At 42.4% G+C, this 16,925-nt stretch overlaps 2 protein-coding genes across 3 annotated transcripts; one reads left to right on the forward strand and one right to left on the reverse strand.

The window, feature by feature from the left end:
• Positions 1-200: 200 nt before the first annotated feature.
• Positions 201-1,322, reverse strand: mixl1 (Mix paired-like homeobox; the record flags this gene model as incomplete). Its single annotated transcript, XM_080791468.1, has 3 exons — positions 201-833; positions 972-1,183; positions 1,301-1,322. 3 exons carry the CDS (start codon positions 1,320-1,322, stop codon positions 201-203), a joined length of 867 nt encoding a protein of 288 aa, XP_080647594.1.
• A 5,290-nt stretch (positions 1,323-6,612) lies between these two features.
• On the forward strand, positions 6,613-16,612 carry acbd3 (acyl-Coenzyme A binding domain containing 3). Of its 2 annotated transcripts, none has more exons than XM_080791084.1 (8): positions 6,613-6,932; positions 8,923-9,064; positions 9,785-9,925; positions 10,079-10,237; positions 10,504-10,678; positions 11,516-11,768; positions 13,190-13,474; positions 13,840-16,612. In XM_080791084.1, the coding sequence occupies exons 1-8, from the start codon at positions 6,644-6,646 to the stop codon at positions 14,052-14,054; spliced, it is 1,659 nt and encodes a 552-aa protein (XP_080647210.1). In that variant the 5' UTR covers positions 6,613-6,643; the 3' UTR covers positions 14,055-16,612. The 2 variants fall into 2 exon arrangements, with proteins under 2 accessions (XP_080647210.1, XP_080647209.1); XM_080791083.1 differs by having other exon boundaries at positions 6,622-6,932; positions 13,187-13,474.
• Positions 16,613-16,925: the final 313 nt, after the last annotated feature.

A 16,925-nucleotide genomic window follows, 5' to 3' on the forward strand; every position in this document is an offset into this window, starting at 1 on the left:
TTGGTCCTCATCAATGGCTGTATGCTACATTGCTACAGCTGAATAATAAACCAGAACAGCAAAGTAGATTTTTTTTCAAGAAATGAATTGTTTATTAACATATTTACAATAAATAAGCGTTTCTCTTCGAACAAACTTAAAACTGTATAGACTATTTAACAACTTATACAAGTATGCCTAGTATAAACAAAAGTAACTTGTCAGATAAAACCGAAGCCTGCAGCCATGGCGCTGGTTTCCCAATCAGAATCGGAATCGGAAAACTCCTGTGCCTCACTGGCATGGATCGGGGAGAAGTGGCCAAAGTTGGCCATCACTTGAGGATGTTGGATCTTTGGCGATGATCTCCTGAAAAGATGTGTTGGGATGGGAGGGATCACCACTTTCATCTCCGGTCCAATGGTTTTGTTGGGAGGGAAATTGTCGTATTCTACCAGCACTTGTTTAGGTCCATTGCCAGGCATATTGTGTTGGGCCTTAAAATAAGACCCGTTTCCCTTGTGATAAACGTTGGTATAACACGGGACTACAACACTCAATTCCTCCCGTTTGATCTGTCCAGGCTTTGCGCTGCTTCCTTCCTTGGCCGCACCGTAAACGCAAGGGCCTTGAGTGTGCTCATAACTGCTCGGGACCATGCCGTGCGTCTCGTCTGCGCTGTTGCGCACTGCCTGCCTGAAGTTATCCCCCAACGCGTAGGTTGTCATTTTCATTTCTGGGACGATTTCCCTCGGCTGTTGAGAGAACTGGGTACTGGAAGAGTTGGTGACTGCGTCGCTGACTTTCACGGGCACTTGACGACGGGATTTTGCGCGTCTGTTCTGGAACCACACCTGAAATATGTACAACAAAAATAATGTTTAGAATAAATAAAGTATGCATTTTTTTCTGGATTGGAATAGCCGCTACACCAAAACTATTCAGGAAAATACTTTATAGGCATATACTTCAAAATTATCGTTGACTATTACCTGAATTCTGGACTCTGGTAGACCAGTCAGAGCTTCCAGTCTCTCGCGTAGATAGATGTCAGGATATTGCGTGTCCGAATACACCTTCTCTAGGACCTGGATCTGCTGCTGAGTGAAGTTGGTCCTCTTTCTTCTGTGGGTGAGGAGAACCATGCTGTCCGTCCGTGGCCCGGGGTTTGAGAAGGAGTTGCCCCTTTCTGATATGCTGTAATCTGCAAAATAAAATAATAGACAATTAGTATTTGTTGCACGAGTTGCAGAAGCCAACAGGATATGTTGATTTAGCCTATGTAATTATTAAAACTTTGTAGCCTATAGTAGTTACCAACCTGAATGCATCATGCTGTTCATTCCGAGATGCGCTTCGTGATGATACATCTGAAAGTTTCCAAGAACTGCAGACATTGCCTTCTACTGACGATCAGCTGCTGAGAGAGTGAGTTGAATGAATGAACTTCTCTTGGACGAATTCAGTCTTATATCCTCCTCCGTTCCTCCCCTCTCCATCTGATCAAAGGTGATGTTTCTGGGAAGTGTGAATTGGCGAGCCATCGGGGTCGGCTTGCAGAACAGCGACTTCAGACGTGTCTGATGGCCAGTGGAAGTGTGAATCCCTGTCAGGCTGACACCTTGAACGGTGAATCGCTTTCAACTTTAAAGCAGTCCTAATGGGCTCCGCTTGCTCAATACACAACACTTGAGAAAACATTTATTCGCCTTGGGATGAATATGCTATAACGGACCTGTAGTAGCCATCAAAGGGAGATAAGATGAGTCCTCATAGGATCAGAAAGGCCCGGTCTAGCCAATTTAAGCATGTCTTGACCTTGTTCTTTTGGACTTTAGATATAGCAGGTTATTTAGACAGATGCTAGTTCATTGGTTGGTATATGTAGGCCTCATATACAGTATAACTGTAGCTACAGCTTAGTTTCATTCTAAACAATTAATTGTGATGCTTCTTTTTTTTTTTTTTTTTTACTGATGAATGCTTGGTTTAGGCTACTTGTATATAGGCTAATCCTGGTTTACTCAGGCACAGTGAGGGTGAGGCACTACACAGCTACACTGTCAGTTTATCTGCAAATATTTTGATGTTTTACCTTGCTTGTTGTCTCTCTGGTTAAGGCGTCTGTTAAATGCCCAAGGAAAACAACCGCACACTGTCTTCAAATGCAGTGACCAACTTTTATTTACAGGGAAATAGCAACGTTTGGCCTATGCGGTCTTCTCAGGCTATATCTGTTAAATGCCCAAATTGAAAATTGGACAATATTTATGGAACTTTTTTTATCCTGCTATACTGCTTTATTATACGATTGAGCATGATAACAGAAGTCACATTATGGTAAGCATGTCTGTCTATTATGCATGTACCGGTATGTGGCTTTAAAGGAAATGAGGCTTTTTTCCCACCTCTCATTGCCAAGAAAGTTAAGCACAATACACAAGTTCAAACGTAGCTATCCAGCAATGGGCACTTATTGAATGGGTTGCCTCATTTAAATTAGTGGGGGGTCATGTCAGAACAGCTAGACTAATCTGTTGTATCCATTTCAAAGATTTAGCAGAGGTGGACCCATTTACCACCAAGACTAGACAATAACAATGTATCTATGCACCACATCTCTGTATGTCTGTATGTAGATCTGTAATCACGTATGTAATAACTTGAGAAGTTTGAACCGTTCGCCCCACTGACTTCCACACCACCACAGGGAGTGCAGTGCCCGGCCTTAATTCGGTCACTGTCGCCTGTCGGTGGGATACACCGTCCTGAAGAACCAGCACAAAAGCCTCTGCCCGGGCTCTGGACAGGGCCTCTGCCCGGGCTCTGGACAGGGCCTCTGCCCGGGCTCTGGACAGGGCCTCTGCCCGGGCTCTGGACAGGGCCTCTGCCCGGGCTCTGGACAGGGCCTCTGCCCGGGCTCTGGACAGGGCCTCTGCCCGGGCTCTGGACAGGGCCTCTGCCCGGGCTCTGGACAGGGCCTCTGCCCGGGCTCTGGACAGGGCCTCTGCCCGGGCTCTGGACAGGGCCTCTGCCCGGGCTCTGGACAGGGCCTCTGCCCGGGCTCTGGACAGGGCCTCTGCCCAGGCTCTGGACAGGGCCTCTGCCCGGGCTCTGGACAGGGCCTCTGCCCAGGCTCTGGACAGGGCCTCTGCCCTTAATATCAGCTAGAGAGCTTCCTTTGAGTGCAAATGTGTTTAAACTGGGGGGTTATCTGAGGCATATACAGAACAAATAAAAATAAATATTACTTTCATACAATTTCAATGTACTTGGCAACTACTTGCAAGTTGCAATGTACATAGCTAATCAACTAACTTGAAGCTTGTGGGTTACCAGCAAGATTTCATATAACTGCTGCAAAATATAAAAACTGGTCAAGGATGGTTAAGATCCACACTGTCTCGTTTTAGAATATTAAGGGCTTCATTGGCCCAGTTGCAGATGCAAAGAACCCTTTTACATGGCCCATAGCCTATACATTTCATGCAAGTCAAAAAGTTACATTGTTGAATTTTATTTTTGTCACTTTATGCAAACCATAAAGTGAATTGGATACTTACTATATACTATACTATATTCAGAGACATTAGAGATTTAATTAACAGAAAATGCATTTTAAAGCAGGTTGCCAATTGTATTCAATCAGTAGAGAGTATACCCATTTACCAGCTTCAGTTGTATAGTGTATAAATTTGATTGCTAATTTTTTGTGTCATTACTTCAAATTCACTTGTTTATGTATCCTGTATGAGTTTCTCTCCTGATTAGATTACATTGATACCCTGGCCTGAAAAATGCATTTTCTGTTTACTAAAGAGCTAGAGAGACCTCTGCTACTGAACAATTACTCAATTTTACTGTGTAGTGTTTTTGTATTTCAAAGTATTTCTATGGGTTCAGAGCCTCAGTTGTAACAATCCCAAAACTTTTTTTCTTCTGAAATAATAATTTTAAACTGGACTTCGTGGAAACAGTCACTGTACACTCACTGTAGTGGTACACAGTACAATCCCATGTTCCATGTTTAACCCTGAAAGTGTATTTTACTGTGTACAGACGGCTCACTGTATTTTGACTTGATGCTTGACTTCCTGCTGTGTGTCTGTCAAGGTGTTTGTAATCCGTATCCTTTGCTTTGTCCTTGAACCCTGACTGAATCTGGTCTTTGACGAATACTATGCTAACAAGGCTGTTGAAGTTCCTGTTGTATAATAATAATTATATTGAAGACAACAACTGGTCATAAAAATATGGACAGTTAATTGTCATTTATTCATTGTCAACCTGATGGCATGGAGCCACTCAGGTATTCTGCATGGGAAAGGTTAAAAATTGTGAAACAGTTTTTCCCACTGTCACTTTTGAAATATGAATATTCTCATGTTGCTTTTGGAAACTAGGTTGCTTTAAAGAAAATTAATTAGTGTCAAACACCAAACAGTAAAGCCACTTATTGGCCATCTCCTGCACATGGCAATGAGTAGACAGACAGGCATCACACCTTCGAAGGTGGCACAGACACTATCCATTCCCGTCTTAAAGCATGGATTATGCCACCCAGGTATTCTGCATGGGAAAGGTTAAAAATTGTGAAACAGTTGTATGTTTTTTTCCCCTGTCACTTTTAAAATATTAATATTCTCATGTTGCTTTTGGAAACGAAGTTGCTTTAAAGAAAATTAATTGGTGTCAAACACCAAACAGTAAAGCCACTTATTGGCCATCTCCTGCACATGGCAATGAGTAGACAGACAGGCATCACACCTTCGAAGGTGGCACAGACACTATCCATTCCATATCACTTAAAGTATGGATTATGCCACCCAGGTATTCTGCATGGGAAAGGTTAAAAAATAAGTATTAAATTGTCACTTTTGAAATATTAATTTTCTCATTTTGCTTTTTGAAATTAAGTTGCTTTAAAGAAAATGAATTGGTTTAAAACATCAAACAGTAAAGCTGTCTATACTGCACAAGGTCAGATCAGACACAAGGTTGAGTCGGTTGACACAAGGTCAATCAGAGTAGACTAGACAGACAGACAGGCATCACACCTTTGGAGGTGGCACAGACAGTCACATTATCCATTTAGCTTACAGACAGTCGACAGACTGGGAATTTGTCCACATAGATTTGCACGGATATGTCAACTTTCCCAAGTCCTAATTGTTTGTGTATTTGAAAGATGTTTTAAAGGAACTAGTTGCATCTTCTGTGGGTTTGCCATCCTTAAAAGTGCTGAAAAAACATTTTGGTTAGTGGTGTAGTGGTTAGTGAATAGTTACTAGACAAAATATGATAGGCGACTGTTATTTCATATTGCAGCCAGAGTTACCATTTTGTGACCAGTCAGTGACCTTGCATCATATTATCTCAGCACTTGTTTAGTATTGTTTTACTGCTTAAACACTTCACCATACCTTGGAGAATCTCTCATCCCCTCAATGAGCTGGAGAAGATGAGGAGGCCCTTCCTCCTCACACACCACATAGCCATCATCAGTTTGAGTCCTGAATACTGACTGACTGTCACATGTGCATATGGTCTGCTGATAATGCACATTATCACATTTGACTTCATGCTCACTTTATTGCACGAATTATTGATGCTGTAGTTACTGTACTGTTCATACTACTATTCACCCACCCTTGCCACTCGTGTGAATCTTTCACGCTTTCCGCGTAAGTCCAAGCTGCCAGTCTACAACTGCTGCTAGGATGAACGCTGATATTATGCTGATAACTGATTATAACAGTTGATATGCTACTTGTTTTGATTGTTGATAGGCTACTGATAGACTGTATTATAGTCAGTCTTACATTGTGGTAACTTAAATTAAATAATAACGACGTTTAACTAATACTAATTTAGCTGGGGACCCCTTAAAATCCCCCAAAGCCTCCTGGGGTCCCCACACACCACTTTGAGAACTTTGAGAATGGTGTAAGGCAGTGCCTCCAGACTATTTTTTTTATGTTGAGCCCCTTTCCCATATTTCTTAATCCAAGAACCCTTCCTTACCTGAATACTATTTTGTAATATAATATTTTTGCTTAGAAAACAGCAAGAAATTCAACCCACCTTTTGATGAATACCCTATACACATAAGAAAGGGGGAACAAGGTGGTTTATTTTAAAGCATGGGTGCATACCATTTCAGTAAGTCAATTTTTGATGTTGATACTTCCAAAATAAAATAGTACTTCATATTCAGCAATAGTTTTTAGTGAAGTGCATATATTATGGTAACCCTACTAGCCCTAGAATGTCTGTGATCACACACACACACACACACACACACACACACACACACACACACACACACACACACACACACACGCACACACACGCACGCACGCACGCGCACACACACACACACACACACACGCACACACACACACACACACACACACACACACACACACACACACACACACACAATTTTCTCTTGATATTCTATTTATTATAATAGTACTTATGTTAGTATTTCTCAGTGTTACTGTTGTTAGTACGTATTTATTATATATTTTGATAATAGTACTTTTATTTCTTTATGTTCTACGTCATTATTTACATCTGGAGAGAGAAAAAAAAAAGCTCCCGGAACTTCCGCTAAATGTAGACGGAAGTAGGTACGTGGCCGCTTCAGCTGACATTCTGCATGATGGCGACAGAGGTTCAGAGCGGCGACCTCAACAATGGCACTTCTAGCCGGCTCGAAGTCTCCATCGACGGCCTCACGCTTAGTCCTGACCCGGAGGGAGAGCAGGGACAGGCCGGGGAACCGGAGCCCGAGACCGCGGAGCCGGAGACCGACGAGCAGCGCGCCGCCGTGGGCGAAGAAGTGGCAGGAGATGGGGAGGAAGGCGAGACTGACAAATCTGCCATAGAGGGGAAATGGGGCTTCCCTCTCCAAGAGCTTTACGGAATGGCCCTGAAATTCTTTAAAGGTATTTCTGTCTTAAATATGGCGACCTCAAACGTGTGAATCGGCTTACTGGCCTGGGACGGTAGATAGTGAGACATAACAAACGCACAACAGGCCCTTCTTGCTGGTTAGCTGACGTTTGCTAACGGCAGATAGCTACTGCTGTCACCGCCGATACAGGCGCCGTCCGGGGCTCCTGTTGTCATGCAAACTGCAACAGTGTCTACTACCAGTACCAGCCAACACTGTCAACTGTCTGTAGCTGCAGGTAGCAGGTTACCAGAAGATCATTATGATGCTTGAAATAGACAGAGCGACCCAATAACTGGGTCACGATGAGCATAATGACACATGCACACTAAAATCATCAGTGTTCATTTAAATCGTTTGTACAAAATGGTCTGGATGTATTAACAGAGGATTTTACAGGGTGGCATAGATTTAGATAAGCATTGCCATTCAGAGTAACCAATGTTGACAACCAATGTTCAACACATTACTATGGGCTGTGTGCATTGATGACATGTCATGAGCCAGAAGTCATGTGTCTAGTCTACTGAGTCCACGTAGTAACTACCGGTAATCCATCTAACTCACGAATGAATGGAGATTCACTGATTATTTGCTTGGTATGCTTGCAGAAACACACCCTACACACCCTACCCTGTTGGTTTTAGCCTGAAGCAGTTTTCATTGTAGGCATACACTGATTTGTCCCCTCCTTATTTATTCACACATAATAGGTGGCCGGTGTGACTGTCAGAAGTTCAGAATTTAGAATAATATGTACAACTTCTTACCAACAGTTAGCAATGTTAATAGGGCCAAGTCACTGCCTGCTTATGTTTATGTTTACTTACTTTACTGCCTAATTGCAGGCTGTTAGCTTGAATAGCTTCTAATCTGTTGTAGTATTTCTTGGAGGCTACCACCCTTGGCTTGAAATCAAAGAAAACGTTGTAGTTGTCTGGATGATTTCACCTTTTGTTTTTGTTTTTATCTTGGCATACCTGAGTACTATACTCACTCACATTGAACGAACTAGTCAATACCGTAATGCCATATTATGCAGTCCCATATATTGTTATATCCTGTGCATTCAGTATAGGACGTTTCTTAGTCCACTAATAATAAATAAATCATAGGATTTTGTTGACAAAGTTTATTTAATCAAGCAATCTGTAAAATTGTGTTTGCAACACACACTCATTTATGCAGAGCCAAGCCTTTTCGGGTTGGTGATGTTATGATCCGAGAATTATAGATTATAGATAGAAAGTGTAGTTTAAAAGAAATGTGCATGAAAAAAAGGATAAAAACAACAAATCAAATAACGCATATTTGAAAGCAGTGTGTCAATGCAGTCACAGTCCAACCACAGTGGAGCAACTGCATAGATCTTCATCTATTCTGTCAACTTTAGAGCAAATTAAATGAATATTCTATTGTTCTTGTGTACAGAAAAAAAGCACATGATCTACACAAGGTTGGGTATATTAATCAGTCACTTGGCAAACATCCTGATTCCTGAACACAAGTCAACCATTTTAAACACAGCCTATCTTTTATTGTTGGTTTTATTGTTGAGACTGTGTAAACCGGTTAGAAGCCTTTGTTATTGGAATTGGCTACTGTAGGGCTTGGCCATAGAGGCTGGTTCACATTTATTTTGAGCTACTTCAAAGGTGCCTCTCTCTGGCAAAGCCATCTCATTATTCTAATAGACTAGTATGTTAATTATTTGAATGTAATGAATGTCTGAGGTATGCAGAGTCTAATCTCGGGCTGGTTGGCTAAGAGGCAAAGACCACAAAAAGAGTATAATGGAGGGGACATAGGCTATAATCTTGAAACAAGCATTAAGAATTCTGCTGCTGATTATTTGCAAAGGCTTAAAGGTGTAGGTTATGGTATGACAGAATAACTTTCCATTAATTGGCACAATCAAACAGATGTATTTATTTAGAGCCCAGGAATAAGGATACAAACCATTTGTGTGTTGCTCTCCCCAGATAAAGATGGCAAGGCCTTCCATTCAACCTATGAGGAGAAGCTTCGACTAGTGGCTCTACACAAGCAGGTGTTACTGGGCCCTTATAACCCAGATGCCTCACCGGAGGTGGGCTTCTTTGATGTCCTGGGTAACGACCGCAGGTAACCCCCAAAGATCGCTGCATGTGTGTGGACAATGTGTGCGTAACGTGCATGCTCTATCAACTCTGGCAGGCTTTCTAGCATTGACTGCTGTGTTCCAGTAAACAGGAAACCGAGTGCAGACAGAATGTCCCCTCTTTCCATCTTTCCGCTTCCATATGTACATCTACATGCACACATGTCCGCACACGTGTACATGTACACTCCTATTTTGTGAACTCAACTGAGGTCATAGAATATTGATCATAACTTGTAATAAAGTATGTAATGTGAGATGGCATCTGAATCCTGATTTCCCCTCTTAACCACTTAGACCGCAGCATCCATATAGAGGGTATGCGTGTGACATAATCATCATACCCGGAATATATGCAGGATTGCCTACTGGCCTTGACAGCCCATACATCCAAACAGAAAAGTCCTATTTGATTGCATTACATGACTTTAAACAACATTCACTTGTCACTGTCACTTGTCACTCACTTTGCCACTCGATTTGCCACTTGATCTGCCATTCACTTTATGCATGCGCATACCCTCTATTGTGGGGAAAGCTTTGGCTGAAAACAACAGATTGACCAGCTGTCAAGCGTTGTGAGCTTGTCAATCTGCTATTTTCAGCCAAAGCTTTCCCTACAATAACAGAAAAGACACTAGAGCCCTGAGCCCTCTCAACCATATGGAGGATTGGAGGTGGTTAAACAATGTTTCTCTCCATAGAAAAGAGTGGGCCTCAATGGGAAACATGGAGAAGGAGGATGCCATGGTGGAGTTTGTCAAGCTGCTGAACAAGTGCTGCAACCTTTTCGCCCCTTACGTCATCTCGCACAAAATTGAGAAAGAGGAGCAGGAAAGGAAAAGGTAATTATAATACACATTAACGTTCAAGTTCTTGAGCCTAAGTTTCATTACAGTTCAACACTCAATACCAGTTTCCTTCATTAGAGTTTTATTAATTTTCAATCGGTCATTTGTCAACCCATCATCGTTCTTCCCTCTGTGTCCCTGCTCCAGGAAGGAGGAGGAGGAGCGCCAGCGTTTGGAGGAAGAAGAGAGGGAGAGGCAAAGGCAGGAAGAGGAGAGACGAAGGCGTGAGGAAGAGGAGAGACTGAGGAGGGAGGAAGAGGAAAGGAGGCAGGCAGAGGAGGAGAGGCTACGGGTTGAACAGCAGAAGTATGTGTTTCTGTATGTATCATTGTGTACGTGAGTGTGTACAGAATCTTGAGCTTATGCAACTTTGTGCATTGACTTAAAGAAGATGCTCTGCACCAGTAGTAACCTTAGTCTAACCCCCCACATTTCTTTTACTCTATTGCCCCACCAATTCCCTTTTTTCCCCACAACATCTGAACTATTTTTTTCCTTCCCTTCCACTTTCCTTTTCATCTCCTCTTGTGTTCCTTATTTCCATCACCTCCACCTGCCCCCCTCCCTCCCAGACAGCAGATCATGGCAGCTTTGAATGCCCAGACAGCAGTGCAGTTCCAGCAGTATGCGGCGCAGCAGTACCCCAACAGTCCAGAGCAACAGCTGGGCCTCATCCGTCAGCTGCAGGAGCAGCACTACCAGCAGTACATGCAGCAGCTGTACCAGGTGCAGCTAGCCCAGCAACAGGTAGGAAGAGATGGGTGGATAGATGGATTTAAAATTTTGTTTATTGGATGTTCCACATAAGCATTTAACATCCAACGTTGGCACTATACAGATACCCAATGGCTTCCTCCAGTGTAACTGTAAACCATCAAATACAAAAATTGCAATATAGAGATCGAATTATCACCCCCCAAAAAACTAAAAGCATACTGGAAATACAGGTTAAAGATAAAGCATAAGTAGCAGATAAACAAAGACAGAAAAACTAAACACAAGTAACATAAAAAATTGCATAACAGCACAACACCCCAAGCCCATCAACGTTACAGCAGACCTCACGTATCTTCAATCAGAGATGGATTTAATTTCTGTACAAATTGAAAGAATGGACCTTACTTATTGGAGGAGACACTTAATGAGTCTCCGACCTAGCCATTGCGGTCCAATAGTTGTGTATAGAGGGGCAAAGCCAGAACATGTGAATGAGGTCTGCTGGAGATTGCTGACAAAGATAGATGGAAGTTAATAGACTAAAAGGGGTTGCATGATACCATCCAGTGTCCAAACTTTCTTTGGACAGGCCAGGTAGGTTATAACTACAAAATTACGTCATAAAAATTATTATGGGTGGTCTCAAAACTTTCTGTGGTCACTCAGCACACCTAGATAGTGTAGATAGATACTGTTGAATTTCGTTTGGACGTCGGATGGTAAATAATTGTAGCACGTAGCCCCCTTTAGGGCCCGGTGACACACACAAAAGTGTAATTTAATTGCCAGCAGTAACTGCTACTTGCTGTGTTGTGCATTTGACAAATAAACTTGGCTTACCATGCACTCCCTCTCGCCACCCTTCAGGCGGCCTTACAGAAGCAGCAGGAGGACGCAGTGGTGCAGGCCACCCTGGAGGCCAGCAGTTGTAGCAGCTCTGAACCCACCACCTCAACAACAACATCAGCAGCAGCGCCTTCTTCGTGTACGGCATTGCCACCCTCTGGCGAGGAGGCCCCCACGATCAACGGAGGCCATTCAGACTCCTACTCAGAGAGCATGGAGCGGGATCCTGAGCCTGAACCGGCAGAGGAGCTCTCGGAAAACGGGCCGCTATTAGGTTGGTAGATTTCAGAGGAGCATTTATTTATTGACTTGCATCCAGAGAGAACTCTACGTTAATTTAAATTAAACTGCACGAGGAAGCTCGCTATGAAGATTGCGTCTTCTGACGTGATCACAGAAGCATTTTGGCGAGCTTCCTTGCTTGTTTATTTAATTAACCAGGGTTACCTTCGTAACCTATACGTAGGAAAGATATTTGAAAACAAGTCCCTCTGCTACAAACAAAGCTTTGTTCTATTGGAGAAACTCTATCCTGATCCACTCTGTCCTTGTTGCGGTGACCTGGAGGGCATAGAGGAACTGCTGAGCTGAGCAAGAAATACAGGATAGCCTTCCTCTGACATAAGTCCGGTCATTAGGTTTTGGAAGCATCACCCACGTCTTGGTTAAGATGAGTTAGCACTCATACTGCAAATAACTGTGGTCCTTGGTCAGATTCCACACCAGATACTTATCATCCCTCACCTAACTGAAAGTGCTGTGAGTTGTTTGGAATATGTATCATCTCATATGCTCTCAGTTAACACCCAAAGTGTATAAATAGCCAGCAAATCTCCTGTTGGTGAAAATAGCATTTATAGTGCTGATTTGTTCATTGTATTTTATCAAAATGAGCCATAGTGACAGTGTTGTTTTTGGCAGCAATTTTTGATTTGAGTTTTAGTCAGTCTTTTGAATAGTTTTCATTTAGTTTTAGTCACATTTTATTCACCTGGAATGTTTTAGTGTTAGTCTAGTTTTAGTCGACTAAATGTCATGCGATTTTAGTCGACTAAATCTACATTTGATTTAGTCGACTAAAATGTATTTTGGCGGGCCTTGATGCCGTCGTAATGACTGTTTTTTTCACTTGCTAAAAATAGCCGATCTACAAGCCTGCGACGCGTTGTGAGCTTGTAGATCTGGGTGCAATAGACAGTTTTTGGTTTAGACTAGTCATTGGTTAGCTTAGACTAGTCATTAGTCCTACAACTACAACCTATCTCAAACCCTCACCCTAAACCTAACCTCCCACGGGGCAGCACACCTAAACCTAACCTTAACCCATGTTTAACCAATGACTAGTCTAAACTAAGTATGCACCCCGTAGATCTGCTATTTTCAGCATGCTGCAACCAAGTGTAAAATGACTTATACTGGATCTCTTCTTGTCCACTAGTCCCTTCCTAACATTTTAGTCTATTTTTTATTAGTTGACAAAATCGTCAGTATATTTAGTTTTAGTCATCATAGCTTAGTTTTCATGTAGTTTCCATTTAGTTTTCACCAGTGGAAAAAGGTAGTCGACGTCTAGTTTTAGTCGACGAAAACAACACTGCGTAGTGACAGGAGTTAAAGTATGTGTCAACGTAGGTTTAGTCAGTGTCTGTCATATTTGCTTTACACTCTCCATTCACTCCGCTCCTTCAACAGCAGATTCTCCTCCAGTAATTGCGGCTCCCTCCATGTGGACGCGGCCGCAGATCAAGGACTTCAAGGAGAAGATCAGGCAGGATGCGGACAGCGTGATCACGGTGGGCCGCGGCGAGGTTGTGACTGTGCGCGTGCCCACGCACGAGGAGGGCTCATACTTGTTCTGGGAGTTTGCCACTGACCATTACGACGTCGGATTCGGTGTCTTCTTTGAGTGGACGGATGCAGCTTCTGCTTCAGTCAGCGTGCACGTGTCCGAGTCCAGCGACGAAGACGAGGACGACGATGGTAAGATTGGAGAGGGAGTGGGGGGATTTAAATCACTTTGGATAGTAGTGTCTGCTAATTTCCTAAATTATCCGGGGGTGCATGTGGTTTGGATAATGCATCGGGTGTGTTTCTTTGCAGTGAGAGCACACAGAGCATCGCCAACTATTACACAATGATTGTAGTGGCATTACTGAAATTAAACCTAACTCACTTGAAATTGTCACTTGCCCGTTGCTTTGTTAACTCGTTTCTCCTTATCCACAAAATGTTAAATCCTCTTTAACTCTGGACAAAGGCATGTATGCCAAATAAAGACATTAGGTTTAGGTGCTACTTTGTAGTTCTCTTTTCAAACACTCTTGTTTTCCCCTCATCACCTCCAGGTGACCCTCCCAACGAGGAAGAGAAGGCCAAGAAAGAGGCAGGCAAGCCTCAGGTGGATGAAATTGTGCCGGTGTACCGGCGAGACTGTCATGAGGAGGTATACGCTGGCAGCCACCAGTACCCCGGCCGCGGCGTCTACCTGCTCAAGTTCGATAACTCCTACTCCCTCTGGCGCTCCAAGAGCGTGTACTACAGAGTCTACTACACCAGATAAAGCCTGAGCACAGACTGGCGAAAATGAAGGGGCGAGCCAAGGAGTGCGCGTGTTCATGCGTGCATGTACCTGTATGTAGTATGTCTTGAGTGAAAGGAGCCTGAAACTGTTCCTGATTTGACCACCGGAGGGTGACAAAGACACATCTGGAGCCCTTGTTTGTTTGAAGATGGGACTGCTGTCTAATGTATGTATGTGTGTGTGTGTGTGTGTGGTGTGCATTATGTCCAACGATACACCCATACCAGAGAACATCCTGTCAAGTCTGAGGAAGGAGAAAGTGTTTTCCTGTAGTGTATTCATCACCACCTGTCCTCCTCACTGCGTTCAGCTAAGAGACCAAACTCCAGGACTTTGGGCTCACATCTGCATTTCACTACTTTTCCACCCAGCCCCTGTGTTGTCACCATATAACCCCACCCCAGTCCCTACGTGGCCTTATGAGGCTGCCTTTGCCCCAAGTGAGTGACACATAATAACCTTAAGCTGAAACCCCCAGGCGAGAATTGCGTGCTCTGTGAGCTAAGGGTTTCTTACAGAGGGTGACAGTAAAGGTTGTTTTCTTTTTTCCAGAGGAGAGGAGAGGTACTAATTTTAATGTTGGGGAGATGGGATTATAGCACTACAGAACAACTATGCCTTTGTTCCACAGAGGGACAATCCCTCTTTGGCCATTGTACAAACACATGCACACACAAATGAGAATTGCACCTATTCTGCCACTTTTCTAGCCCTACCCTGTATGTATGTCAATCAGAGAGGTCAAATCATTCTCACACATGATTGCATTTAGTATTTCTCTTTGAATTTACTTGGAAATGAGAGAACTAGAGAAGACGAGAAGTAATTTGGGACTTATTAGGGTGGGTACTGAAATAAGTGAGGGCTACAATACAAGGTAAAGCAGTGACCACATGAACATGTACATTACATAGTAAGGTTGCAGGCCTTGCAGCCTTATAGAGTTAAGCATCTCAAAATGGGATACAGAATGAGAAATTGAGATTTGTCTAAAGAAAAAGAAAGCATTTAATATCTATTTATTAATCTCCCTTTCTCTTAGAATATATACTTTTTTTTGTGAGTGTACAACAATTTGTTTATTTAATCTCCAAGCTATTTCCCTCTGATGCTGGCTGACAGTAGGCGTGTCTGAACACTCGCCGGCAATGGTTATTTTCCACACCGCTTCTGTGTCATGATGACTCATTTGTCTTGGAAGATGGAAAGCTGTCTGAAGCGCCTGCTTATCGGGTTTTATGAAGAGAAAGATTGAAGGGGGAGCTTGCTAAAAGTGTTGGCACAGATCCAAAGTTGCTATTAATTGGGGGGGGGGGGGGGGGTTCTGCTTGGCCATTCTTTGTTTTGTCATCTCTACTTCTGTTCTGACACACACACACTTGACAGTTAACATGCTCAATTTTCTTTGCCTTTCACTTGTCAGTGTGGGTCATCCACACCAAAAACTATATAAATATATTGTTTTAAAAATCTTTCTAACTTAAGTGCATGGCAGAGTCCAGCCCACAACTATTAACGATGACCAGTGGTGAATGATAGATATGATGCTTGGTGTGGAATCACCCTTTACATCTCTATAGCGTTCAGAAAATTCAATTTCCATGCCCAAATTATAATACACTGTACCGTTCTCTCTTCACACTGACACAGTTTGTCATCTCAAATATGGTATTCCTAATAAACTGAGATGATGTAGTCTTATTCTTGTCTTGAGTGAAGTGGTTACTAACTCAGTTATAACATCAAGTGAATATAAAAGCTGGATTTTTAAACTTGTTTAAAAAAATAACATTGCCTCAATGTATTTTTGCAATATTTCAACTCACTGCATTTGCATGTTTTGGATATCACTTGTCCATGCATTAGTGGGAGACAATTTGTCTTATCTGCTTCAGAAATATTATTGTTGAATTTGGAATAATTTTAGTGGCCTGGTTTAGTGGATGTCATTGACATCTGGTTTCACTTTTATTCTGTTCACTCAGCTGAGGATTGTTGAGGATTTTCGTTAGGATATGCTGGCATCTAATTACGAACCAAATGATTTACTCCTAACTTGGGTGTCCTTCCTGAGATGATCCCAGCGGTATGTCTGGTTTATCCTGTGATGTTTGGAACAAGAAGTCGCCACTTTGATAAGCAAAGCCGTCAAGTTCAAGAAATACATTATTCTCGGAGTGTGTAATGTTCATTTGTCTGAAGTACGTACTTAATTCTCGCCAAAATGGTGTTGAGGCAAAGTGTTTGAAGCCTTGTATGTAAATAATGCTCTAAATGGGTTTATGTATGGGTTTTTAGATGTAAAAGAAGGCCATGGGTTTGAGAATCAATGCACTGTAAAGTATGGTGAATGAGATATATGTACATTTTATCCCAAATGAAAGTCCATCTCTCAAGTGTATAATTGAAAGACTATTGACATGACAAAAAAGCTAATCTTTTTTTTTGTATTGCTTTGACTTGTTTTGGTTCTCTTATGAGTTGGAAGATCTTTTTGGGCATATATTTAATCTTGATTAAACGTATGTTCATCTCTACTACCTGCTGCAGTTTGTTTCTTTGTTTTCATCTTCTGCACTTGATAATGTCGAGGTTTTAGGTTTATGCTGATGTGGCCCACATTGTTTTTGAACGTTGAGCTACAGTATCAAACCTTCCCATTTTCTCAAACGAATGGCAAATCCATTGTAGTTTCTCCCCCATGACCTTGGCTTGAGCATGCTCCATATTGATGGGGAGACCAAATACCTATGGGTGTGTTTTTGTTGAGAATAGAAAGAAAAAGACTGAAATGAAACTGAATAACTCACTGAATGTTGACCTCTAAATCTGCAACCCAGATTTCTGTGG

This window comes from Protomyctophum bolini (genome assembly GCF_963924005.1).
Source record: "Protomyctophum bolini genome assembly, chromosome: 19".
In the NCBI taxonomy this organism is placed as follows: domain Eukaryota; kingdom Metazoa; phylum Chordata; class Actinopteri; order Myctophiformes; family Myctophidae; genus Protomyctophum; species Protomyctophum bolini.

Coding starts and splice junctions, on each gene's coding strand:
- acbd3 (XM_080791083.1), top strand. CDS start 6,644: ATGATGGCGACAGAGGTTCAGAGCGGCGACCTCAACAATGGCACTTCT. Junction 6,933..8,922: donor GGCCCTGAAATTCTTTAAAG/GTATTTCTGTCT, acceptor TGCTCTCCCCAG/ATAAAGATGGCAAGGCCTTC. Junction 9,926..10,078: donor GAGGAGCAGGAAAGGAAAAG/GTAATTATAATA, acceptor TCCCTGCTCCAG/GAAGGAGGAGGAGGAGCGCC.